The sequence below is a fragment of the Suricata suricatta genome, chromosome 1, assembly GCF_006229205.1.
Source record: "Suricata suricatta isolate VVHF042 chromosome 1, meerkat_22Aug2017_6uvM2_HiC, whole genome shotgun sequence".
NCBI classification, from domain to species: domain Eukaryota; kingdom Metazoa; phylum Chordata; class Mammalia; order Carnivora; family Herpestidae; genus Suricata; species Suricata suricatta.
In genome coordinates, this window is record NC_043700.1 from 16,090,462 (window position 1) to 16,114,134 (window position 23,673).

General features: G+C 48.4%; 1 protein-coding gene and 1 long non-coding RNA gene across 3 annotated transcripts in view; one reads left to right on the top strand and one right to left on the bottom strand.

The window, feature by feature from the left end:
- Nucleotides 1-1,710: 1,710 nt before the first annotated feature.
- The window catches only part of FAT1 (FAT atypical cadherin 1), a 127,128-nt gene continuing 105,165 nt past the window's right edge, over nucleotides 1,711-23,673 (bottom strand). Inside the window, exons 14-27 of the mRNA XM_029934810.1 lie at nucleotides 22,799-23,188; nucleotides 21,246-21,460; nucleotides 20,868-21,005; nucleotides 18,767-18,910; nucleotides 17,783-17,980; nucleotides 16,210-17,011; nucleotides 15,944-16,075; nucleotides 14,096-14,253; nucleotides 13,028-13,490; nucleotides 11,613-11,766; nucleotides 11,321-11,431; nucleotides 9,101-9,732; nucleotides 8,221-8,358; nucleotides 1,711-3,090 (exon numbers count right to left, since the gene is read on the bottom strand). Of these exons, the coding sequence (XP_029790670.1) occupies nucleotides 2,459-3,090; nucleotides 8,221-8,358; nucleotides 9,101-9,732; nucleotides 11,321-11,431; nucleotides 11,613-11,766; nucleotides 13,028-13,490; nucleotides 14,096-14,253; nucleotides 15,944-16,075; nucleotides 16,210-17,011; nucleotides 17,783-17,980; nucleotides 18,767-18,910; nucleotides 20,868-21,005; nucleotides 21,246-21,460; nucleotides 22,799-23,188 (4,307 nt within the window). The 3' untranslated portion in view covers nucleotides 1,711-2,458. The remainder of the gene's footprint in view (nucleotides 3,091-8,220; nucleotides 8,359-9,100; nucleotides 9,733-11,320; nucleotides 11,432-11,612; nucleotides 11,767-13,027; nucleotides 13,491-14,095; nucleotides 14,254-15,943; nucleotides 16,076-16,209; nucleotides 17,012-17,782; nucleotides 17,981-18,766; nucleotides 18,911-20,867; nucleotides 21,006-21,245; nucleotides 21,461-22,798; nucleotides 23,189-23,673) is intronic.
- LOC115287954 overlaps nucleotides 2,690-23,673 on the top strand; it is a 30,807-nt gene continuing 9,823 nt past the window's right edge. The window contains exons 1-4 of one of the 2 annotated variants that reach the window (XR_003906743.1): nucleotides 2,690-2,874; nucleotides 6,502-6,570; nucleotides 8,076-8,541; nucleotides 17,830-18,035. This is a non-coding gene — a long non-coding RNA (uncharacterized LOC115287954). The remainder of the gene's footprint in view (nucleotides 2,875-6,501; nucleotides 6,571-8,075; nucleotides 8,542-17,829; nucleotides 18,036-23,673) is intronic. The other variant, XR_003906746.1, reaches the window with a different exon arrangement.

Genomic DNA, 23,673 nt, shown 5'->3' on the forward strand with positions numbered 1-23,673 from the left:
ACTTGAGCTCCTATGTGTCCTCTCTCCGAGAGACCCTGCCCTCGTAGCTCTAAGATCGATTTGGTCCAAATGTTAACACACGTGTTTTCTTTCTCTTTCCAGCATCATTTGAAAATGTGGCCTCTTCCAGGGTCACACTTTCAAACAGCCCGGTGACAAGGGCATTCATTGCCTACGTGTTCACACAAACAGGTTTTCTTGGGGGAAAGAAATTCTTGTCATTCTTTTCAAGTGGCTCATTCCGTTTGCAGGGGAGGCAGTAAACTGCTAGAGAGAAAATTAAATTCTGACAAACACCGCTGTCTCAGCTGGTGCACTGAAAGTGACCCTCTCATGAAGGGCGGTCAGAGCGCACCAGACGCTGGGCTGCGCCAGGGCAGAGCCCACTCTGACCTTCAGAAAGTTACTGAGCGGATTCAGAGGGCTGGCGAGGGTGGAGATGGTGAGCAAACTGGATAAAGACTTGGGCGGGGGGACAGTGGGTAGGCTGTTACCTTTATAGGAGGCCACTGAAAATCAAATGGAAACTAAAGCTAATTTTGTGAAGGTGAGCCAGTTCTTGAGTAGCCTTTTATTTTTCACAGAAACAATTCACATGAAGAGGGGAAAGAGTAGGATTACCCAGAGTCCTCACCCAAAGCTTGCATGCACCCCGATGTTGATCCTGTAGCCCTCGGGGCAGCTGGGAAGGATCCGGGGTCCCATCCCGCGGCGGCCGGCACATCTGGTTTAGAGAAGCCACCTATGCCCTAAAAATGGGATCAGCCTCTGCATCTGCCGTGGCAGGGAAAAGACAAGGTAAGGGAATTTGTCTTTTCAAGTAGAAGAGCCTATGGCAGGTGACCAAACAAATATGCTTTGGGTATATTAATGAAACAGTCACAAATTTTTATAAGGTAAAAGAAAAAATGAAAGCAACTGTTTCATAAAAACAAAATAGTAAATGGAAATGAACATCATATACTGCTTGGCTCAGCAGTGAACATGGACATCACCAGAGCAATGAGAAGCATGTAAGAGGATTCATCCCCAAATTAGGGTGTCAAACAGTCCATGGGGGCGGTTGGGTTACATGGCCTCTCTCTAACGTCATCACACTGAATCAATAAGCAATTCCTAAAAAATACCAGTGACTCTCGGAACAATATATAGACCTAAAAATAGGAACAGGAAAATGAGAAAAACAGCTTGGAGTTGTAAGTGGTTAGCCAGAGGGTTGGAGTTTGCGGTTTTTTTCATCCCGCATATTTTAGCTCTTATGTTGATACATACGTTTGGCGCACAGTGGGTGCTGGATGGATGGATTTCACTGTATAAATACACATGCAAAATAGCTTCTCGAGTTCACAGTACATCAGAGAAGTAGGATGTGTTCTCGGACTACAGAAGACAATGCTTTTATACGCTGTTTTTGATAGAAGTCATAGGTGAAGATCATAGGAGCATTTAGTTATTAGAACCATTAAATAGTGAAAAAATTGTATAAAGGAAAACGTTCTTGAAGTTTTGCTTGGAAAAACACATAAAAGCGTGTGGTTTTTCGTATCTATACCTGTGTTTCTGAGCAGGATCGAGTAGCCATGTGCTGCCACCTAGTGGCGACATCTGTAGGTGCAGCCTGGTTTGGCAGCGTGAAACCCTTCACCCCGAAGGCCAGCGAGTGTCTTTTCATTAACTGAATCCCGAACAAAAGCATAAATACAGAGGAAAAACAGGCAAAAGCTAAAGTATTTTATTAATAATTTATTGTCAGTAAGAAAGACTGGCTAATGGTAGTTTTCAGTAAAAACCTTTACAAGACCATTGCATCACAAATATACAGACACTATAAAAACGGTGTCAGGATGGTTTTGGTTCTAAACAGGAATGCAGAAGGTCCCCAGTACACTTTCCAGTAATGAAAAATGTTTATAGTGCTAAAATACAGTAGCCCATGTAAGACATGTCCATGTTTACAATCTTTCCTCATCCTATGTACAGCTAGAAACGAAAGACTATATTGAAATGTTTTCATGAAATGTCATACCTTAATGGAAAAGGACATATAATGAAACCCTGGTTATATTAAAAAATCAGGGTGCTAGGTAATGACACTAACACCACCAAAATGCGGTCAAAAACAAATGCACAAAAGATCTTGAAAATCTAGTTAAAACTATGAAAAATCAAATCTGTACATAAAATTTACAAAAAAAAATTAAAATAATCAAATCTCTATAAATACATGAATCATGCTAACAAGATGACGGGGCTGATTTTCGTTTCATTATTTTAACAGACAGACGTGAAACGCAACAAGGATGTTCGGACGTGTACCTCTCGCCCAGTGACGGGACGCGTCGGGGGCGTGGCTCCGCGCGGCCGGCATCCGCTCGCCACGGAACAGCGCTTAAGCGCTTGCACAGAGAACGAACGCGGAGGCTCGTTCAAGTCCAGGCACTTCGGGGGAGTCCGGGTGTCAGACCTGCGTGTGTTGCTGCGCATCGAGCGGGGGCACGGTCACCTCTTCGAAGTGGCCGTCGTCGTCGCCGCTCTCATAGTCACTCATCATGACCTCAGACTCCACTTCACAGCACGCCGACACGTCAGAGCAAGAGGCCGTGGAGGCGAACACGGAGAGGGGCAGGCTTTCTCCGGGGGGGGCTTCGAAGTTCCGGGGGTACCCGGGAGGGCAGGGGGCATAGGGTTCTCTACCGGGGCCGCCGTCCCCAGCGCCCGCCTTGTGAGGTTCAGGCAGATCGACGGGATAGAAGTGGGGCAGGTACTGATTCAGGTGGAACCTGTGGCGGCTCCTGGAGGCCGAGCCCAGACTCCCGGCGGCGGGCATGTCCCTCGGGGGGTGTATGGACTCGAACTGATCGCCGAACTCCGGAGGTAAGGGGGGCAGTTCGTCCGGCACGGGGAAGTCCTCCGGGGGGGGCGGGAAATCACTCTCAATGTCGTAGCCTCCCGGGTAATAGTCCGTATCGATGGCGTTCGGGTCCGCCGCGTACAGAGGGGTCTGCTCGTCGACAACCTCGTAATTGGGGAACTCCTGGATGTCCGGCAGAGGGACACTCGGCATCCAGTCCGAGGTATCCCAGTGATACCCTGGGTAGAAAAGAAAACAGACCTCAGTGTCTTTTCCCCCAGGCGCCGGTGACACGGAGCGTTTTCCACGCTGCACACACACCAAGGTGCACAGGCATTCACACGGCTTCACCCCCGTGGAAACCCCGTGTCCCCGCCGCCCAGCTCTGGCAGCCTCTTGGAAGGAGGCTCTGTTTCAAACTGTGGACGCAGTTTCATGCAAGTACCTAATGTTCAAGGACGGGAACCAGGCTGAGCAGAAGTGGCGTGCTCGCGTCTACGCTACACACCGATGCCAGCCAGCCCGCACTTGAGCTGCCCCGTGTCACGGAGAACCCACCGCTCCCCTAGGTGAGGCTCGGGACACAAGTTTGGGCCTTCAAAGAACACTAAAGCAACTCTTGAAAATAACCAAAGTAATGTTTAACAAGGTAAAATTTAAGAAGTTTCTTTTACAATAATATAGTGAACTTTAGATTAAAGCCTCCACTGTGTCCATCAGCTCTAAGGTAAACGAAGGAACGTTAATCTAGGTACCAAAGCATGCCTTCAACTCAAGCAAAATGCAAGCACTGAAAAACACAATTTTTGAGCCACTACAACAGTCAGTTTTGTTACTTTTACTCGACCGAAGGACCATTTTCAACTATATGAAGTCTATTTTTCCTCAACCTCCCCAAGTGCCGACCCCCACCCCCACCCCGACAGGCAGGCGAGGCAGCGCACACACAGCCCTGTCCTTAGTAACTGCGGCACCCGCGCAGCAGACACGTGAAGCGAGTCGGCCCGGCGGTCAAGTCCTGACCAGTTTTGTTTAGTATCAGTGAACGACTGGCATGCATAAGTCACCTCTTGATTTGCTGAGGTCAGGAGCAGCCAAAGACTCTTTTGGGGGCAGAGTAGAGAGAAAAAGAAAACATTGATAATTAAAACAGAAAGCTGGCCGAAAAGGCAATAAAGCTAAGTACACAATATTCATCAAGGCCCACTCAGCCATGTTTCATGCCTTTCAGCCATTATCGACAAGAATTCCAAATGGTCGAGAAATGCACATAGCACAGATGAAACGGGGCAGGAGGAAAAATAGTGAGGAACTTAGCCAGGAAACTCAAACGTGAGTTTACTTTTTTTTCCCTGGCCATGTGAACCTGAAAGCACACCATTTGGTGAGGAAGAATTAATATCTATAGGCTCTCATAAAGTGTAAATCAATAAAGGTGTTTAAACCGCACCTTCATGGTCATGAGCGATCTTACGACACACCCCCAATACATCGAACCCTGGCAGCCGTCAAATGCGCATTACACGCAGACAAACTCACAAACCCAGGTACTCAGGAATCACTAGAAGACACTCCTTTCAAATCGTGCCTGTTCTGGGGGTGACTGACCTTGTTCCCCTCTCCGGAGCAGCTTCCGGCTCCACTTACTGCCGTCCCCGCCCCAAAACTCTAGCTAGAAGGCAGCGAAGATGTAAGTCCCACGTGAGTCAGGGCCAGTGGCCCTGGGCAGGCCGCTTCCCTAACTAAGCTGCAGGGTTTTATCTTTGAAAGGGGAGTGGCAATCCCTTTACTAGGAGAACTAAACCGGACCATGCAGGTTGAGCCCTACCGCTCCGCTACGGGCATCATTCTTAGTATTGAAAATTGGTGATCAGGGTAGAAACAGGGTCACTTCAGTGCTTTTCTAAACCAAACCAATGCTTTCTGTGCGTTCTACACTGTTCCTGAAAACCCAAACCCACGTAACAGGAACAAAGAGGGTTTCGTTGATGGCTCTCTTCTGGGAATTTTAGTCAAAAATTGAAAAGAACTAAAAACCGAGTAAACTCGTATTTAGGCAACGTGTACCTATGGAATTTTCTTTTAAGTCTCCTAAAAATGTAATGTTTTTGAAAGAAAATTGAGAGCCTGTTTACTCCATGGGCACTCAATTCTTAAGCTAGCATTCAACTTTAAATACAATTTGTGTTTCTTAGATATACCAAGATATGTTTGTTTAGGAGATTTAATGAAAGCACTGTTTTAGGTTCTGCTTTTTAAAACGCCATCAATATTTAAAACAAAATACAGATTACTTTCTGTTGGGAAACGGGACATTGGACCTCAGTTCTCAGCAAGGTGCGTGTATGACTCAGGGACCCCTCCCCCACCCCAGCCCGTCTGGAACGAAACCGTCCTTGTCAGCTCGGTCCTGAGGGAGGATCCGGTGCTTCACGCACTCCGGGGGGCTAGGGCCGCAGTTCTCAGAGTCGGATCCTTAGACCAGTAACTTCAGAATGAACTAAGACCGTGTTAGAAAGACAGATTCTCAGCTCGAAACAATCAGGCTTTTAAACAAGCCCTCTAGGTGATCTGATTTGCAGTTTAAAAACTACTAGCCTGTGCAGTGACCTAGGATTACTCAGACTGCAGTACATTAATAAAGGGCAGACTTAACTTACGGTAATTTTAGGTGGGGATCAATGCCCTTTCTTTTGAACAGAGATAAAGCTTCATATAATCTTCGCTAAGCCATATAATGCAAATATCATTACTTTCTGCCATGTTCTACCATTATCCTAGATCACACTCAGGGAAAATCCAGAACTGAAGGGTCAGTTTTAGGTGATTATACGAGTCGGGTCTTAGTGATGTTCCTAGGAAGAGGATCTAGGAAAGTTAAACTTGTCAAGACCCGAGGGGTCACTTGTGACTACGGGTGGCAAAAAGTAACAAAGACACACACACACAAATATTCACGGGGGTGTACATACGCACCTGCACAGAAGGACTCCCCCCCGCCCCCCCCCCGCCAGAAAATCACAGATGTTTTTCTACGACACTACAACGGGCAAAAGCACACTAGTCACTACAGACACACACAGCACACGTATTGTGACTATACCTTCTTCATTCACCGTGTCAACTACAGCGTTGACAAGGTGTATGACAGTCACTATGGAAGCTTGTAGAAAGGTACAAAAGGAGTAAATCAGGAAAACCTTCAGTTAGAAAACAAGGCATTAAATAGGATTTCTTTATATTATACAATTTCTACCTCATAATGTACAAACACGAAGCGAATAACATAATTATGCCTGACTCCTACACTCTCGCTGTGATAGGTCTTAGACACTTTTCTAATCAAGTTATGTATTATTATTAATCACAGAAATAAGGTAACTGCGTTATACTGTCATTTAAGCAAGTTTGTTACTCTGAGTTTTCTCACTTAAGGATCTAGTCACAACCTATCATCTCATGTGCAAAAGAGTTCACATTTAAATAGTAAAACACTTGCTAAGCCAATCTTCTGGGTTTATTTAATGAATTCGTGCATTCCCAGCAACATTTAGCATGACCTAATACAATAAAATACGGACTATAAATACCAAGCTGGCTGTAACTCTATCCCGTGCACCCCGCTCCAAACTACTTATCTTGTTTCGCAGACAGGCTAACCGCTGGGGTGCTGGCAGACCAGCAGAGAAGCGCAAACCGTCTGCCTGGCCGTTTCCTAGGTAAGTTCCCTTTTCGTTTGCGTAGGAGATTGTCTGAAAGCGTGAATGCCAAGACAAACGTGTGTGCGCGTGGTACACACACCAGACAGCCCTCCAGGATGTCCACCTCTAATCCCGCGAGCCTGACTTGGCTAGTGTGACTACAGACCTTGAGTGGGGGAGACTGTCCCAAACGGTCTCTATGAGCCCACTGTATTCACAGAGGTCCTTGCAAGGGCAGGATGCCTGCGGGCTGGGGTTGCAGGGAGCTCGGACCGCCGCAGCATGGCCGGGAGACCGCTAGGAGCCGGAGGGGGAGGAAGCAGATGCCCCCCTGGAGCCCCCAGTCAGGGCACCTCAGCGTTAGCCTGCTGACCCATGTTGGAGTTTTAAAGTAATACATTTATCTTGTTATAAGCCACAACATTTGTGGTAATACTGGAAGAGCCTTAGAAAACTAAGAATAGAATTTAAGTAGAGATTCTTAAATACAGACTTTATGAGTGATAAAGATTAAAATATAAACACTCCTGGCTGTCACACTGTTTCCTGGCAATTACCTGTCATCACTAATGATGTGACCATAGTTCAGGAACATTAAAAAGACCCATGTTTCAAGGAAAGGGATTAGGAAAATACTGTCAAAATTGGGAAATGTATTTATTGAATGGCACTTGGGCACCAAAATCTAAATTACATAAACTGGCAACACTAATGTTTTAAAAATTACACCTCATGAAAGAAAGAATTCTGTTCTGCTGTCTTTGCTTCAGCAAGCCAAGGCACGCTCATGCCCTGTGTCACTGTTACACGGAGCAGGCTTGAAGCCCCTCGTCAGGCCGGAGAGGGGCCCCACAACATGTTATGGGCTCTGCTCCTCTGGGCTTAGAAACAAATACTAATTAGTGGGGTCATTTCTTTCCACCCAATATTTGAAATGTTTAAATGCATTACGTGTTTATGCAGGCGAAGAAATTAGTCACACGTCTCTACTACCAATGATCTTGTTATGACTACTGACAATTTCCCTGCTGGTATGTGTCACCACGGAGAAGCTGCTTAGGAACAACATTCACCTAGGGACAGGGGGAGACCCCGTGCCAATTTTCTTCATCAGAAAGAGAATCCAACTTACTAGCAATCTCTTACACTGGGCTCGCTCTCAGTCAGTGCGCTCTGATCCGAGTGGGAGCTGGGCCGCAGGGGAGTCGGGGGAGAGACAAACAGAACCTTGTAATCCGAAGGTGCTGCCTGAACCAACGTTTCCGACCACCGCAGGGGCTCCTCCCCGGGGTGCGAGTGGGAGGCGCGCGGCCGTGCTCAACACACGTGCTCCGAGCTCCGTGCTTCTTTCCCTAAGCCCCCCAGACCCCTAGGACGGTTACGGTGGGGGGAACAAGGCCAATGTGAAGCGAGCCACTCAGAAAAGATCTCTCCATGAGGCAGGTTTTCTTCCCCCGTTCTGACCAGTGGCTCGTGTTCAAGCACCTTCCCATGAAGAGAGTTTTAACTACCGTCCCCTGCAGGTGTCCGTGCAAGTCGTACGAGGCCCTCTGCACCAGCGGTCCGGAGGGGGACGCAGCCACAGTCGGGGACACAGCAGGGGCACTGGCGCATCTGCCACGCGGCGCACGCGCTGCCAGCCGCGGCGTCTCCCAGCCGCTTACTCACCATTGTCGTCACACGACTCCGACTGGAAGGAGCTGAGCGACTGCACCTCCGACAGGCTCCCCCGGGCGCTGTACGGGCGCGAAGGCTTCTCCTCCAGAGGCTTCTTGGACAGACCGGGATCGAGATCCACGACTTTAGCTGAAAGGGAGAGAGGACAACCGTCAGCTCCGAGAGGGCAGGGCCTCCGGCGCTCCAGGAGCCTGCCGGGCGTGCACGTCGTACAGGAACACCTCAAAGCAGAGGCAGCTGGAAACACAAGTGTGCTTGCAGATTCTCACAACGGGGATTCTCGGAGAACGCGCCTGCGGAGACCATTAGCGGGTAGGGGCACGCAAACTTTTCGGGGACCCACGGGTGGCTCAGCAGGTTAAGCATCTGACCTGTTCAGATCAGCCGGGGCGGCTCAGTCGGTGAAGTGGCCGACTTCAGCTCCGGTCATGATCTCAGGGTCTACGGGTTTGAGCCCCCTGTCAGGCTCTATGCTGACAGCTCAGAGCCTAGAACCTGCTTCTGATTCTGTGTCTCTCTCTCAAAAAAAAATCTTATCATGCAAATGCCCTTCCTCACTTCTTTGTTGTAAAAAAAAGCCCTCAGAACCATACTTAAGAGACCACGTCCATTGTGGAAACAGAATGATCTCTCCTGAATGCTAATACGAACAGGACTGGACTCAGTTCCTTGATTAGTGTAACTTGAAAAACCTTCCCTGGCTGAGCGCTGTGGCTGAGATGTTACACTCAAGATCTTCAGGGGCTGAGCCTACTTGTCCTGCTGGAGGCTCCACACCTCGTGACCGGGGCCCCCAGCAGCTCTGGCAGAACTGACAAGGTCAGCCCTGAGCTCAGTGACCTTTCGCGCAGAAGGAAAAAGCGGCTCTTACTATCGTAGTCGAAGTCCCAGCTGGGCTTCTGTATGGAGTCGCTGTCCGAAGGGGAATTGGAAGGCGGCGGGGGAGGCAAGTTCGGGGCCACGCTGCAGACGGCCACTGCCTTCCGGTGTCCGTGCACAGACTCGGGGTTGAAGGTGCTGAACTCGGGATGCTCCGGGATAGCAGAGCCCTCAAAGGAATTGCGGTCAAGGTTGTTCCTGGAGTCACTCGGAATGCTCGGCGTGTAGGATATAGGACGGACGGGCACCTGGGGTGGGATGTCTGAGTACATGTTCTTGTTCAGCTTCGAGTCGAAGTAGGGTCGCTGCAAGAAGGCGGCGGACGGCCCCAGGCGCTTGTCCTCGGGTTCGGCCTGGTGCTGCTTCTTCCGACTGATCATCTTGCGGCAGAGGACGAACCCCACCACCAGTAAGAAAATCCCGGCCACAAAGACCAGGATCCCGACGCCTTCAGCCAGCCCGATGTTCCAGGGCGTGGACACGTACTGATTGGGGGCGGCGTCCTCGCAGTGCTTGCCCCGGTAGTCGTGGCTGCAGTTGCAGTGGTAGGAGCCGTGCGTGTTCTCGCAGAGGGCCCCGTTCCGGCAGGGGCTGGCAGCGCATTCGTCCACGTCGCTCTGGCACCTGCGAGGAGGGCAGACACCAGCAAGGCAGTCCGAAGGTGCCCGCCTGCGGTTCTCGCAGCAGGAGGACGGCACCCCCACGAGACACAGCCCGTGACCCCGAAAACACAGCCGACAACAACAAACCCGTCCAGGGCGACTGGTCAGGAGAGCCCACCCGCTGTACGTCCGGGAGATACACATCCCCTCAAGCCTGACGTGAATGCCACCTTCCTACGTCTCCACAGACGACTAGAGCAAACTCGCAGACTGAGCCGGGCACATCGCTTTGTGTCTGACTCTAAGAACGCGCAAACGGCACGGCTACTGTGCTAGCTGCAATTTCTAAGGAAATGTTCCTATTTGGAAATATGACCGTTTCCTAAAACATGTGTAAGGTGAGGGGACAGTTCTCCATGTGAAAATATTTCTCCTATTGGGGCCCCTGGGTGGTCAGGCGATTGAGCATCAGGGACTCTGGGTTTTGGCTCAGGTCGTGATCTCACCGTTCATGAGCTCGAGCCCCGCATCAGGCTCTGCGCTGACAGCACAGAGTCTGCTTGGGATTCTCTCCTCCTCACCTTCCGACTCGCACTCTGTCTTTATCAAAACTAAACATAAAAGGTTTCTCCTCTTGAAGAGCGGGGCACAGCCCCTCACCTAACGGGACACTTCACATGCCACTCTGTCCCCTCTGCCTTTCCAAACCCTCCTTCAAGAAAATGTATCTACTGCCCTTGAAAATTTGAGACATTTTCCTCAAATATATTATGTACTAATTCACTGGAATTACAGAAGTCAACAACTGATGAACTCAGACCATGTGACCGACGGCCAAACTCAGGGCATTATAACCACCACATGAGCAAAAGCCTATGTGAACGAGCAGCTCACGCTCAAAGCCTTCACGCAGGACTGACCGTGAACATGGCAGTGATGCCGCAGGCACCGGGAACTAACATGCACTGAGAGCGAGCACGCCCGCACAAATGGGGGAGGGGCAGAGAGAATTCCAAGCTGGCCGGGTGCTGTCAGCACAGGGCTCGATCCCATGACCCTGGAGAGTCAGACGCTCAGCACTGACTGAGCCACCCGGGCGCCCCTCACCGAGTCACTTTTTAATCTGAATTAATGAAAAGGCATTTGCAACCACAGCCTGCCCCTTTCAAGGTGTGGAGCGGCCAGCGCTGAGCCTCATTCTCGTGGAGATCATCATCACCTCGTTGCGAGGTGTCTAGATGCTCTGTAAGCGTTAGTTCCAGCACATGATGAGGTCACTGTCCTTGCACTCGAGACAGGTAACAACTTCATGTGTACCCACCTTCAAACAAGCATCAGTCCTTCCACAGACACGCACGGCCTGCGAGAACCCACACCTTCTGTTTAGAAACACCTCTACGGCACACAAGTGGGTCCCGTCAAGCCCTGCATCACTGCCTGCTCCTTACCTGGTTTCTTGTTAGGGTGAAAAGATAAATTACACAAGGAGCTATGTGAGGATTATGAAAATCTGAAGCAACAAAGTCCAGATTAATAAACTGCTCTGCCTCTGCTATTTGGTGTGAGGCTGCGGAGAAGTGCCAGTACAAAATCCAGAAGAGGCCACTTACCTTTCTCCCCTAAAACCCGAATCACACTGACAGACGGCACCATCCAAGCCATCGAAACACGTCCCGCCATTCTTACAGGGCTCATCCTTGCAGTACGGACTGAGCTGGCACCTGGAGAGGGAGGAGGAAATATGCACAAACTTAACACTTTCTACCACGAATAAATATAGCGCAAGGGAAAACAACACATGAACGTAGTCAGATGTATGTGTCAAGTATCCATACACACCAAGTAGCCGTTTTAGAAACTTGTTAATACTGTAATTGTGAAAGTTACGGAAAACAATCGCACCTCTGGCCCGTGTACAACCCTCTGCACTGGCAGACGAAGTCCCCGTTGTCCACGACGCACGTGCCACCGTAGAGGCATGGGTTGGAGGCACACGGGTTGACGCTCAGCTCACAATACGTCCCTATGTACAAGGCACTGCATTTGCAGTAATAACCTAAATGAGCAAAAGGGAACAAAAAAGCCCAATCATCCGACAACTGAAAAACTGTACCTTAGTACATTGGTTTTTTACCTGTAAGTGAAAGAGAAGGATCTGGGACCCATAAAGGTTAGTAAAATTCCTACTCCCTCCGGGTAAAATGTTGTCTAGATCAACAAACTTATACCTTCCACTTCTGGGAGAACCATAACACGAAGAACTAAAGAAAGAACTCGTCATCAGCTTTAGTGCATCGTGGTCTAAGTAAGGTCGTTGGGCCAAGCAGTCCTTTATTCGAGGGACCACATAAATGGACAACACTTACTACCAAACATCTCAATGTATTCACAACTCACAAGCTTTTAAGGGCTAAATGAGAGAATAATAAATGTGAAAGCACCGTGAAGACTATATGCTGCCATTAAAGAAAGGGGATCGTCACATCTGTCCAAAGGAGCACGAAGAACGTCAGGCTCGTGCAAAGACTGCGACAGAGCCAGTGCGTGGCTGCCACAGGGATCCAGTGGCACATTTTAAGAACATGCTTCTCTCGGCCTCCTGGCGGACCTGACGTGGACATGGGACGCGGGCACAGTCTCAAGTTTCAGAGTATTACCGTGGGGGTAACCGGGCCTGTCCTGTGCATATAGGATGAACAGATGCTTCCCGAAGAAAATAACAGAAGGCCAAAGCTTTTGAAATCTCACCCAAGTGTTATTTCGATATTTGCTCTATTCATTCCCAAAGCTCTATTTCTCAGGCACCAGGACTATCATCATTTCTGTTACTGGTAAGGGAACACATGGGGCCAGGTTAAAAAAGTCACACAGTACTCATCTATGCTAAAGCTTCGGGGGAGGACTGGCGACACCCCGTCAACAGCTAAAAGGACTGGCCGCTGCGAGGCGCTGAGCCGTCAGATCAAAGGAGGGTGCTCGAGAAGGACCAAGTGTACAATCTGAGCCCCGCTGGGTCAAGTGCAGAGGGAGCCGTGGTGCACCAGTGGCTCCTGGTGCCAAGTGAGGGGTGTCTGGCCATGCATGCTCTCACTGCACCTGTCCTGTGTCTGCAGGACCTCAGCAGTGAGACACCACCCACTGCGGCCTCGCCGCGGGGAAGAGTCCTGCCCCACGCCCGCTCTGGTGGAGTGCAGGCCAACCACTCAATTCCACTATTGGCTGCAGTATCTGATTTAGCATTTGAATGAAAAGGGGGAAACAAAAATCCTCGAGGAGCATCTCAAGGGTCTGTGTGTGTAACCCTTTAAAAAGCCTACCTCCAGCAGGCGAGGGCTGGCAAACGCCTCCATTCTGGCAAGGGTTGCTGGAGCAGTCTTCCGTGGCCGTCAACAAGCACCCGGGAGAGACGTCCACCCATTCTTCAATGTGCACGTGGCTTCGTGCTTTGTTGTTTAAAGGGAGCTCCTGCCCATTCAAGTAAATGGAGTCCATGCAACCTCGGAAGCCGTTACCCACTTGGGGGCTTCTTCCGTGCCGTGCGCCCTGCTGGCGGATGTGGCCACCGAAAAACACATGGTTATCCAGGTTCAGGGTTTTGAGGGTCCCAGGGGCTGTGCCCGACGCAGTGTGAACTTGGTCGAGAACCAGCCGGGCATAGTTTCCATTCACTTCTAGAGACACCGTGTGCCACAGCCCGTCATTGACTTGAATGCTCTGAACAGAGACAATTCCAGGACCACTTCCACAGTCAAATTTGTACTGCAGCCTCCCGTTATGAATCTGTCATGAAAACAAGCGCCGTTCACGTTACTCCCAGAGAATCTGCAAATTATGAACTCTGATCAAACATCTAAAGGAGAGGCATGGTTAGTGACGGAAGGCAGAGAGTCAGCGAGGCACTTAAGTACGACTGAACACAGGCTCGTCTGATCACCGCAGAAAGTAAAAATGGACCTTACAGGGATATCAAGTTCAAGCTGCACATCCCAAAAGCATCACGGAAATAACAATTAACTGTTAAGTGAACAACAACCAAAAACAGCATCAGGTAAGATTAAAAAAAGGGGGGGGGAATAATCACCACTTCAAGCATTTATGTATGCTCTCTAAATTTTCTATGGATAAGATGTAATAGCACTTAGAGTTTGAATGTTAAGAGTCACGTGACCTACAAAGGTTGTGCAAATCAGAAATCAATCTCTGTTACTGCAGAGCAAACAAAAGAGCTTTTTGGCCCACAAAGTCCAGGACTTAAACGTATCAAGGAGCCACTTAAGTGCGGAATACAACCATTCCCCTTGTTTTTTTCAAAAATGGACGACAGAAACATAAAACGGAATTTTGTGTTTTTAAGTCTTCGGTAAGCTAAGGTACGAGAGCGTTACCTCCAAGATGCTGTAGTCGGTCCCGCGAGCGTACATCACGACGGCGTGAGCCGAGGACGTTCGGAGCCTCATGCTCAGTTTCATCTCCAGTCTGTTTTCGGTTTCCATTAGACGGTACTTCACAAAGCTGTTTCCAGTAAACGTTACAGATGAACTCCCTGTGAATCACAAAGAGGAAAACCTCAATCAGAACCACGCTGAAGCTGATCTTTAAAAGAAGAGATTCCCCCCAACACTGATCCAAGTTTTTATTTAAGGCTACAATCACTATACAGTTCATTTTGATGGAAAATATCGATTTGTTTTAATAAAAGGCACAGCATCAGTGGGTCTCCTTTTGGAAGAGAATTACACTACTTTATCTGCAAGAAATGAATTCTAAAATAATGAAAGATCTACATATAAAAATGTTCAGGCGTGCCTGGGGGGCTCAGTCGGTTAAGCAGCCGACTCCTGGTTTCAGCTCAGGTCATGATCTCACGGTTCATGAGTTCGAGCCTCCCGTCAGGCTGGGTGCTGGCAGTGTGAAGCCTGCTTGGGATCCTCTCTCCCTCGCTCTCTGCCTCTCCCTGACTCACAAGTGCACACAGGTGTGCACATGTGCTCTCAAACTTCAAAATGTATATTTAAAAAATATAAAAATGTTCAATATGAAATTATTGGAAGACAACTTAGGAAAATATTTACGCAGCCTTGGGGTTTGGGGAACTTTTTAAGCAAGAGGTAACTCCCAGCCTCCAAAAATGATGAAAAGAATATCACTCTCCAGAGATGGAAATAGTTATGTAAAAATTATACAGAACCAAAAAGTTCGATTTCAAAATGACAAAAGATACTGTAAACAAAAGACCAGTAAAGTACAGTGGGATGGAGTTAACGTCCATGCTCACAGCACAGAGTCAGAGCGATCTACGCACTAAAAACAAACCAGAGAAATAAGCTGGCCAAGCTAGCAAAGACTGTGAACAGTCCAGGAGGGGAAATGCTAGTTGGCATAAAAAGAAAACAAAACTTTCACAAGAAAGCTGGAGAAATACAAACTAAAATAACTAGATATCATTCCATGCCCAGTGAATGAAGGAATTTGTTTTTTAACTGAAAACCTTACACTGCAAGAAAGGAACTGGTGTAACTTTCTGGGAACCTAACATTTAAAAATTAAAAATATAGTTAGTCTCTGACATAGTAAATCCTTGTTTTAGAAAAGTAAGCACCAATAAATAAGGCTGTATGTATAAAACACTTTTATAAAACACTGTATGTTAGTTATCCTTCAGTTTTTAAGAGTTTCAGGACTACCACAGAATGATTCAACAACTGTGTACATCACTCAGTACCTCACCATGACTAAGTACAGAAAAAGATTCGTTTTTAACACAAGAAAACATCTTTACAACCTCAAGCTCTGAGAATAAGGAAAATGCTGAGTAAACCATGGCAGAGCCACTCAAAAGCAGTAGGCTCGTGCGCTGACTCAGAAAGATGCCCGTAACACCCGTTAAACGGGGGAAAAGCAAGCAGTACACTATGAGATATGGTACCTGATTACCTTTTCTTCAAGGGAATGTGAAAAAAAAAAAGCCCAACGAACGCGCACGTATGGGACTCGGTGTTTATACTAGCACGCTGGTGACGACCGCAGAGCGTCACTAGTGATTCGGGTCAGTTGTCCTAGGGAAGAGGGAGACGTTGCTGCTGCTCCTCACTCATCTGTAGGCTTGACTTGGTACCACACGCACTTGACAGGATTTACCAACGCCAATTAAAAAAAAAAAGAAAAGCAACACAATGGCAAGAAACACGGAAAGTGACCTTTTCAAACAGCAGCACGCCTCATCACTGACTCACCTGGGCACTGAGCAAACGGGCCACCTGGGCAGACACAGGCGTATTTCTCCTCCCTGGGGTCCGCGATACACTCAGATCCCTCTGGGCACGGACTGTCTTCACACCCACGGTGGACGAGTGGGCATTTTCCCTCTTTGTTAAAAAATAGAGAGGGGAGGGGAAGCTAATTAATAGGCATTTCAAGAAATTCGACAAAATGGTTCATGTGCAGCCTTCAACGGGTGCACAGGAAATGACCTGTGCCGTCACACACGGGCGTGAGTTACCTTGGCAGAGACACACGGCTGTTCTGTGGTGGCGGGGAGTCACGAAACTCAGTCTGGCCGTGCTGTGCGTTGACATGACGTTTTCATCCATGGTCACCTTTTCATCGCAGAATCTCCACGGGCACTCCAGTCCTGCACAGAGCTTCTGGAACACATCCAATATCCTAACACCGATGATTTCCTCGAGATCAGTCACGGAAGAATTGATCTTGTGCAGAAGCTGTTTGGTTGAAACCTGGGCACTACCTGATCTCTCTACAAAAAGTAAGACATCCAGGTGGGGATGGGGCTCGGAGGGCTGCAAGCTAACGATCTGCACGTCGTTCTTCCTCACCCCCAGGATGTTCCGCAGAGCTCGCTGGAAGTTGCGCCAGTAGTCACCAACAAATTCTTCCGGGGTGAGATTGGCAAAGCGGACGGCGACCGTGTGGTTCAGCATCTCCTGTGTTATTTGTCTGATGTGCACCGGGATGTCCGCCACCGTTGTGAATTTCCCGTCGGTGACACTGACGTTGAGAAGGTATTGCCCTACATCTAGCTTTTTGTGCGCTATCAGCTTACCCCCTGTGCTGGAGACAGAGAAGAGGTTGTCCATCTGGGGATCAAGACTGTAGCTTAAAGTGTCATACACGTCCTGGTCTGTGGCATGAATCTTCCCGATGACACCACCTGAATATTCCTCCCCAAAAGCAGTAATGAAAATCTCTAGTGGCAAGATGGCAGGCGGGTAGATGCTCTCCTCAATGACCCGAATGTCAATATATGTCAAAGATGACAACGGAGGCTTTCCATTATCTGTCACCTATGAGGAAATTAAAACAAAAGACAAAACAAACCTTGGTCTATGTCACTGTTAATAAGTTAATAGAAATTTGGCTTGCATCGCTCAAGTTTTAAAAATTTACCATGAGATACTTCTGAACAAGAAGCCTATGAAGGAAAAGGAAACATACTTTTTGCAGCGCTTTCACTAATTCCTAAGGGAGGTGAGCTTCATAAGTGTCAGACGAGCCCCTCCAAAGGACAGTGGGCTAAAAACGAAGGGGGGGGGGGCACCTGGGTGGCTCAGTCAATTGAGTGCCTGACTTCGGCTTGGGTCACAATCTCACGATTCTTGAGTTTGAGCCCCACGTAGGGCCCTGTGCTGACAGCTCAGAGCCTGGAGCCTGCTTTGGAGTCTGTGTCTCCCTTTCTCTCTGCCCCTCCCCTGCTTGTACTCTTTGTCTCTCAAAAAATAAACATTAAAAAAGATAATAAAATTTAAAAAACACAAAAAACGAAGGTAAGGGGGCTCCTGGGTGGCTCGGGCAGTTGTGTGTCTGACTTCGGCTCAGGTCATGCTCTCACAGTTTTTGAGTTCAAGCCCCGCATTGGGCTCAGTGCATAACCTGCTTCAGATCCTCTGTCTCCCTCTCCCCCACTTGTTCATGCCCTCCCTCTCTCTCAAAAATACATATACATTAAAAAAAAACACAACAGAACAAAAATCCACAATTCTACACATGTTGTTTTTATAACCAGCAAAAGGTCTTCTCTCGGAATCCACAGTATAAAATCGTCAAGACCTTCATACCTTCACATGCAGTAGGTAATGATCTTTCACCTTCCTCTTTACGGCAGCCGAAGTCAGGAGGACCCCTTGCTGGTTCACCTCAAACACTCCGTCGTCATTCCCGCTCACCACGGAAAAGGAGAACGGTGGGCCGTTATGCGAGGAGTCCCTGTCGGTCACCACCAACTGCAGGACACTGAAACCCACAGGCTTGTTTTCCTGCATGTGACAGAACCAAAACACACAGGACCTGCGATAAAACCAAATCTACATGGTAAGCGACACAGGCAGGTTTTCTATAAAATGGAGCATCCCAAAAACCAAGTCTCACTGGGGCTCCACGACAGGAAGTGGGGGTGGGGGGCATGGGCAGGGAGGAGAAAGGGGAGGAGGGGGAAAGGGGGGGTCTGGAGAGGGCTGGAGGGAACGTGTAGGAAAGGATGCGTGGGGAGCAAGTGGAAGAAGGACGGAGTGGGGGAGGAGGAAAGGAGAAAAGGTGGATGAGAGTCTCTGATGCCGCTCACACACCAGCGAGCAGATGGGGCGCCGGGGCAGCTCAGGCGGTTAAGGGTCTGATTTCAGCTTGGGTCATGGTCTCATGGGTACTGAGCTTAAGCCCCATGTCAGGCTCTGCACGGATAGCAAGGAGCCTGCTTGGAATTCTCCTTCCCTGTCTGCCCCTCCCCAACTTGTGCAAGCTCTCTCAAGATAAATGAACTTAAAAAAACAAACAAACATGCAAGCAGAAAACAAGATGAAGGACCAAGCTAGTGAGAATGTCTTAAAAACCAAAGTACAGAAAGAAGAGAGAAAAGCTTGGTTGCATCTTCAAAGTGCTCATCTCTAAGTATCCTAAGTACTGGTGGAGACCCCTCTAATTTTACACTTCCCATTTTTCTAAAGGGTACTCTTGGGAAAAGAGGTTTCTAACAAACCACCGAAGCCAGTGGATGAGCTCATTTCAAAAGGAACGTGTCCGAAGAACCGTGCGCACCCCGAGGATACCTGGATAATGACACTGTAGTTTCCCTCGGAGAAGACCGGGGCATTGTCGTTGACGTCCGACACGTCGATGTTCACGGTCGTCGTGTTGACCCTGGGTGGACTGCCGTTATCAGACGCCTGGACTGTGAGAGTGTAACCTGAAATCTTCCCGGGGACAAGACAGAGAGAACACATGTCCACTTCACGAGGCCCGAGGACGGGGCTGCATCAGAAGTGGACCACTGACGACCCGGAAGGGCAGATCTGGGTGACCGTCATCGTCTGCTATGTCCTGTCTTGTATGTGGGCGACTCCCCAACCTATGAACAGACGCGCTGCCAATGTCCACAAAATGGAACACGAGCAACAGCGATGCAGCTTTCTCAAAGGCCCAGTGGGACTGTCAGCCAGAAGCAGAGGGAGCTGCCTTCCACCCGCATGCTTACTTGCCCTTCAACACTCGGGACACCCCAGATTACCCTCCCCTGGCACTTTTACAGCTGTCTGAACGTCTCAGGGCACCTGCCCTCTACCAAAGAAACTATCATGTGAGGGAGAGCCTACTCTAGGGCAGGCTCCTGTTAAGCTCACTTCTTCCAGAATAAGAGGAAGTAGCCCGAAAATGGGCTAAATCCCCAGGGGATGTTCTGCAGACTATTAGGCCTAAAGGATGCTGCAGCGGAAAAGAGCAAATGGCCTGGGGCACACCACGCACCACCCCCTCTGCTGGGTCGGGTTGGAAGTTAGTGCATTAAAAGAGATGACAAGCCATGAGTCACAAGTCCTAAGTATGTTCGGCCAGCAGTACAGCAACCTGAAGCCTAACGGTCGTGCTTCCTAAACTCTTGGAAAGGCCCTGCTCAAAAACAACAGGTCAGAGAAGGAATCCAAGAATTGAGGCTTTCATGAGGTAGCTCATCACCATTTCCGCCAACTCCTCTAACCTTACCTTTGCCCGTTACTGTTCTGAAACCACACTCTTTCACCAGGGTCCTTCCGTTCACTTCTCACTTCATGACCTCCCCAGGCAGCTCCCTGCCCGCGTGTGAGCAGAGGGACAGGAGCTCGGCCGGCTTTGCGCTCTTCAGTTGCTCACATTTACCTAACTACCTCAGACCACCCCTATAGTCCTCTCCAGAGGCCTGTGCCCGGTCCGTGTTTCCAGCTTGCAGGTGTCTTAAGTTTGCGTACACTCTCCAAACACTGGCTGAGAATTCTTACTTACGTTATGTCACCCTCCTCTAAAAATCAACATCAAAACCCACAAGCCACCACCTCTCCCAGCGCGGAGTTTACGGCCTCACAACGCCGGGCACCGCCCATTTCAGCAAGGTGGGAGGGAGCCGCCATCTTGGCCACCCCCGCCTCCTACGCAGGGACGGGTCTGAGCTTTGCGACAGCCCAGGCCTCCTTCACAAAGCGTCTGCAGCTGTCTCCTCGCTCGCTTGTCGCTTGTCGTGCCACTTTCCAGCCAGGCTCTCGGTGCCTCACCGAGGCAGGAAGTGCGGGGCTTCCCCCTGCCGGGTGGCTCACTGCGCTGAACACACTCGGGCCCACGGTGGCGCTCACGCCTGCACACTGGTCTCCTCGGCAAGTCACCCCCCGGCTCGCGAGTCCTCCTGAAGTCCCTCTGCCTGCAGCATCCAGGGTGAACCTCTGAGCTGGTCCCAGAACCCCTTCCTAGCATGTGTCTCTCACTTCTGGAAGGATTACTCCGCCCCAACACAACCTAGCACGGTCACCTGAGTATGTGCCACGTCCTTTCTCCACGCAGCTCCGCACCCAACCCAACTCCCCTTCTCTCCACAACTATGGTTTTCCGAGTCTGTCGTTATTTAAACGGAGCTACTGGCTCCATGAAGCGCCTCCCAACACTGGCGCTAATGGTAGTTTCTTCCTAATACGAACGTTCACTATGCAAACTTCTATCAGTATGAAACAGCGCTTCTATTCTTAAGGTTTTCATACTGGAATTGCTTTCCAAACCACGGCTGTCTTACTTGTCACTGCCTGAGAACAAACCTGGTTCTACCCCTCTGGTGCCTCCCTTTATGTGGACAAGGAACTCCTATTCACCGACTTGGTAACCTATCAACAATTTAAGCCAAACTTTTGTACATACCGTTTCCCGGTCTAGAAGCCTGGTCACTTTGACTTCTCCCCGGGCAGGGTCAATTGTAAATGGACTTCCTTGGTTGCCGTCTGTGATTGAATAGCGGATGTGGCTGTTCGAAGGCCCATCGGCATCATCAGCCATAACCTAGAAAACATCACACTCTCAGCAGACAGCTGGGGAAGGGCAGGGCTCCAGGAAGCGAGCCTCGCTACCGACGGCGAGCCGCTCCACGCAAGCGTTTATAACCGAGTAACTGCATTAACAAAAGACATGTCCACAGCTTCCAATTATTCTCAAGGAAGGCCCTGATAAAACCGGATCGACTGTCCTGAAGTTTCTTGCAAAGATCCAGAAGGAGAACACGGTAGGGGGCAAAATACACACCGTGATGACGGACTGCTCGAGAACGGCATCTTCACTGATCACTGCTGTGTAGGTGTCCTGGCTGAACACAGGGGAGTTGTCATTGATATCGGTCACGTTAATGCTCACAGTGGCCACATCACTTAATGAAGGTGTCCCTCCGTCAGTGGCCTCCACAGTTAGGTAATACTCATGAGAGCTTTCATAATCCAGATTCTCAATGATGAATATGGCCCCTGCAACCGAAAATCAAAAGGACTTTCATTACTTTAAAATGCCACTACTTTCTTCTACTGTGTCTGAAACTGAAACTTTTAAACAAACCATTTCTATATCAAAAGTTTATCATTTCTATATTTTCTTTTCTTTTAATGTTTGTTATTCTTGAGAGAGACAGAACACCAGTAGGGGAGGAACAGAGAGAGAGGGAGGCCCAGAATCGGAGCAGGCTCCAGGCTCTGAGCTGTCAGCACCGAGCCCGACACAGGGTTTGAACTCACAGACAGTGAGAACGTGACCTGAGCCGAATTCGGATGCTTAACCAACTGAGCCGCCCAGGCACCCCTATCATTTATATGTTGTCTAATTTCTTCATTCAGCAATTAAAAATTATGAGTTTGCCCATTTCTGGATCCTTTTCTCTGTGATATGTAAACTGCTTTCTCAGTCAATACTACCCACATCCCACGATAAATATGATTATTCCTATAAACCATAGTTTACTATGGATACAACTATAATCAAATAAAAAGGAAACGTAAGAATGGGCTTTTATTTTCCTTTTCCTTCTCATCGTTTTTCTTTCATAGAAATGTATACTTATTTTTATATCTCCAGAATAACTACTTGTATCCTAGCATTAAAAAAATCTTTTTGGTCTAACCATTCCTTTAACACCCCTCCTCGTCTCCTTAGAGTCCATCCTATAAAGGAGCCCTAAAAATAATTCTATGATATGCATTAAAAAATATGTTTTAAAATAGCATCAACACACACCTACTCTTCATCTGAAATAGCCACACACAACTGAATGCAGTTGGAATGCAGTGACTTTGTACAACCTTCTACCAGCGGTATTAGACCGCGGGTTAACAAGACGACAAAAGTTTATCAGCAGGAGTCAAGACCTACGACTCCTGAACTTGTTGATGGTTATTCAGTGTGATTCAAAGTACTTCCACTGTTCTACAGAACTAGCAAAATGAAGACGCTAATTTATTTAATGAATTATCAGATGCCTCCTATAGAGACTAGGTTCAAAGAGGCCGAAACTACGGTTTCCCTGAAGAAGCGATTTCACGTGGACTCAGTGTGGAGAGAATGGGTAGCCATTACACAGGACCCGCCACCATCTTCCACTCTGTATCTTTACTCATTTACTGCATCTGCCCCAGAGACTCGGCTACTGGAGTGTGCTACTTTAATTTTCCGGCTGAGCTTCTAAGCCACTTTGAACCTTGATCTTTTTAGAGGATCTACTTATGACCTGGCACTCTGTTTTCAGGTAACGTGCTGGGCGATCTCGCCTTTTCTGGCAGAATAGAGGGCTTCCTCTCATTTTCAGGGCAGGTTACCTGTTTTGGAATCTATGCTGAATTTTCCATGTTCGTTTCCACTTATTATCGAGTAGGTGATTTCCGCATTTGCTTCAATATCCCGACTGGCCGCATACACTTGGAGGACTTCTGTGCCAATAAGGATGTCCTCAGACACGGTGGCACCGTATTCACGGTACTCAAACACAGGAGGGTTGTCATTTATGTCCAAGACGGACACCACAACAGTGCCGGTAGCTGTCAGCCTCCTCGGCACACCCTGGTCTACGGCTTTCAGCGTAAGGGTGTAGACGGCCTGCACTTCTCGGTCCAAGGGCTTTTCTAACTGGAGGATTCCGGAGAACTCATTAATGGAGAACTGGCCGTCAGCAGAGTTAATCAGCGAGTAGGAGATCCTCCGATTCGGGCCTGTTGACACATGACATCATGTCAGATTGTTTTACTTCAAGACATTTAAGCTGTTTTTTGGGGGGAAAAATGTACATTTTGAAAGAGAAAATGCTAACATGCATTACTTAGACATTCATAGGACTATGATCTTTAAAAAGCAAACATTTTCACTGACAATTTGCGAACTTAAAACAAATACAACTCCATAGTTACCTGGCTTTTTAGGACTAAGTCCTGCAGGAACAAACAGCATGGTGGCCAGCAGGGCTTTCAAAATGAAGTCCATCGTTTAGCCTCCGTGTCAAAGATTTTTTCGAAAAGTGTTATTTTTGTTATTGCCCTAATTCTTCAGTATTAGTATGACTAAGAAATTGTTTTTATCCTCTGCTATTGCAATATTATAAATATGTATCCTAGTCTATTAAATTCTCCATAAAAATTGTGAAAGGTTTATAAAACTGCAGTGGTGTAACATTTACTGCTGTTCTATCTCCACATTAAAA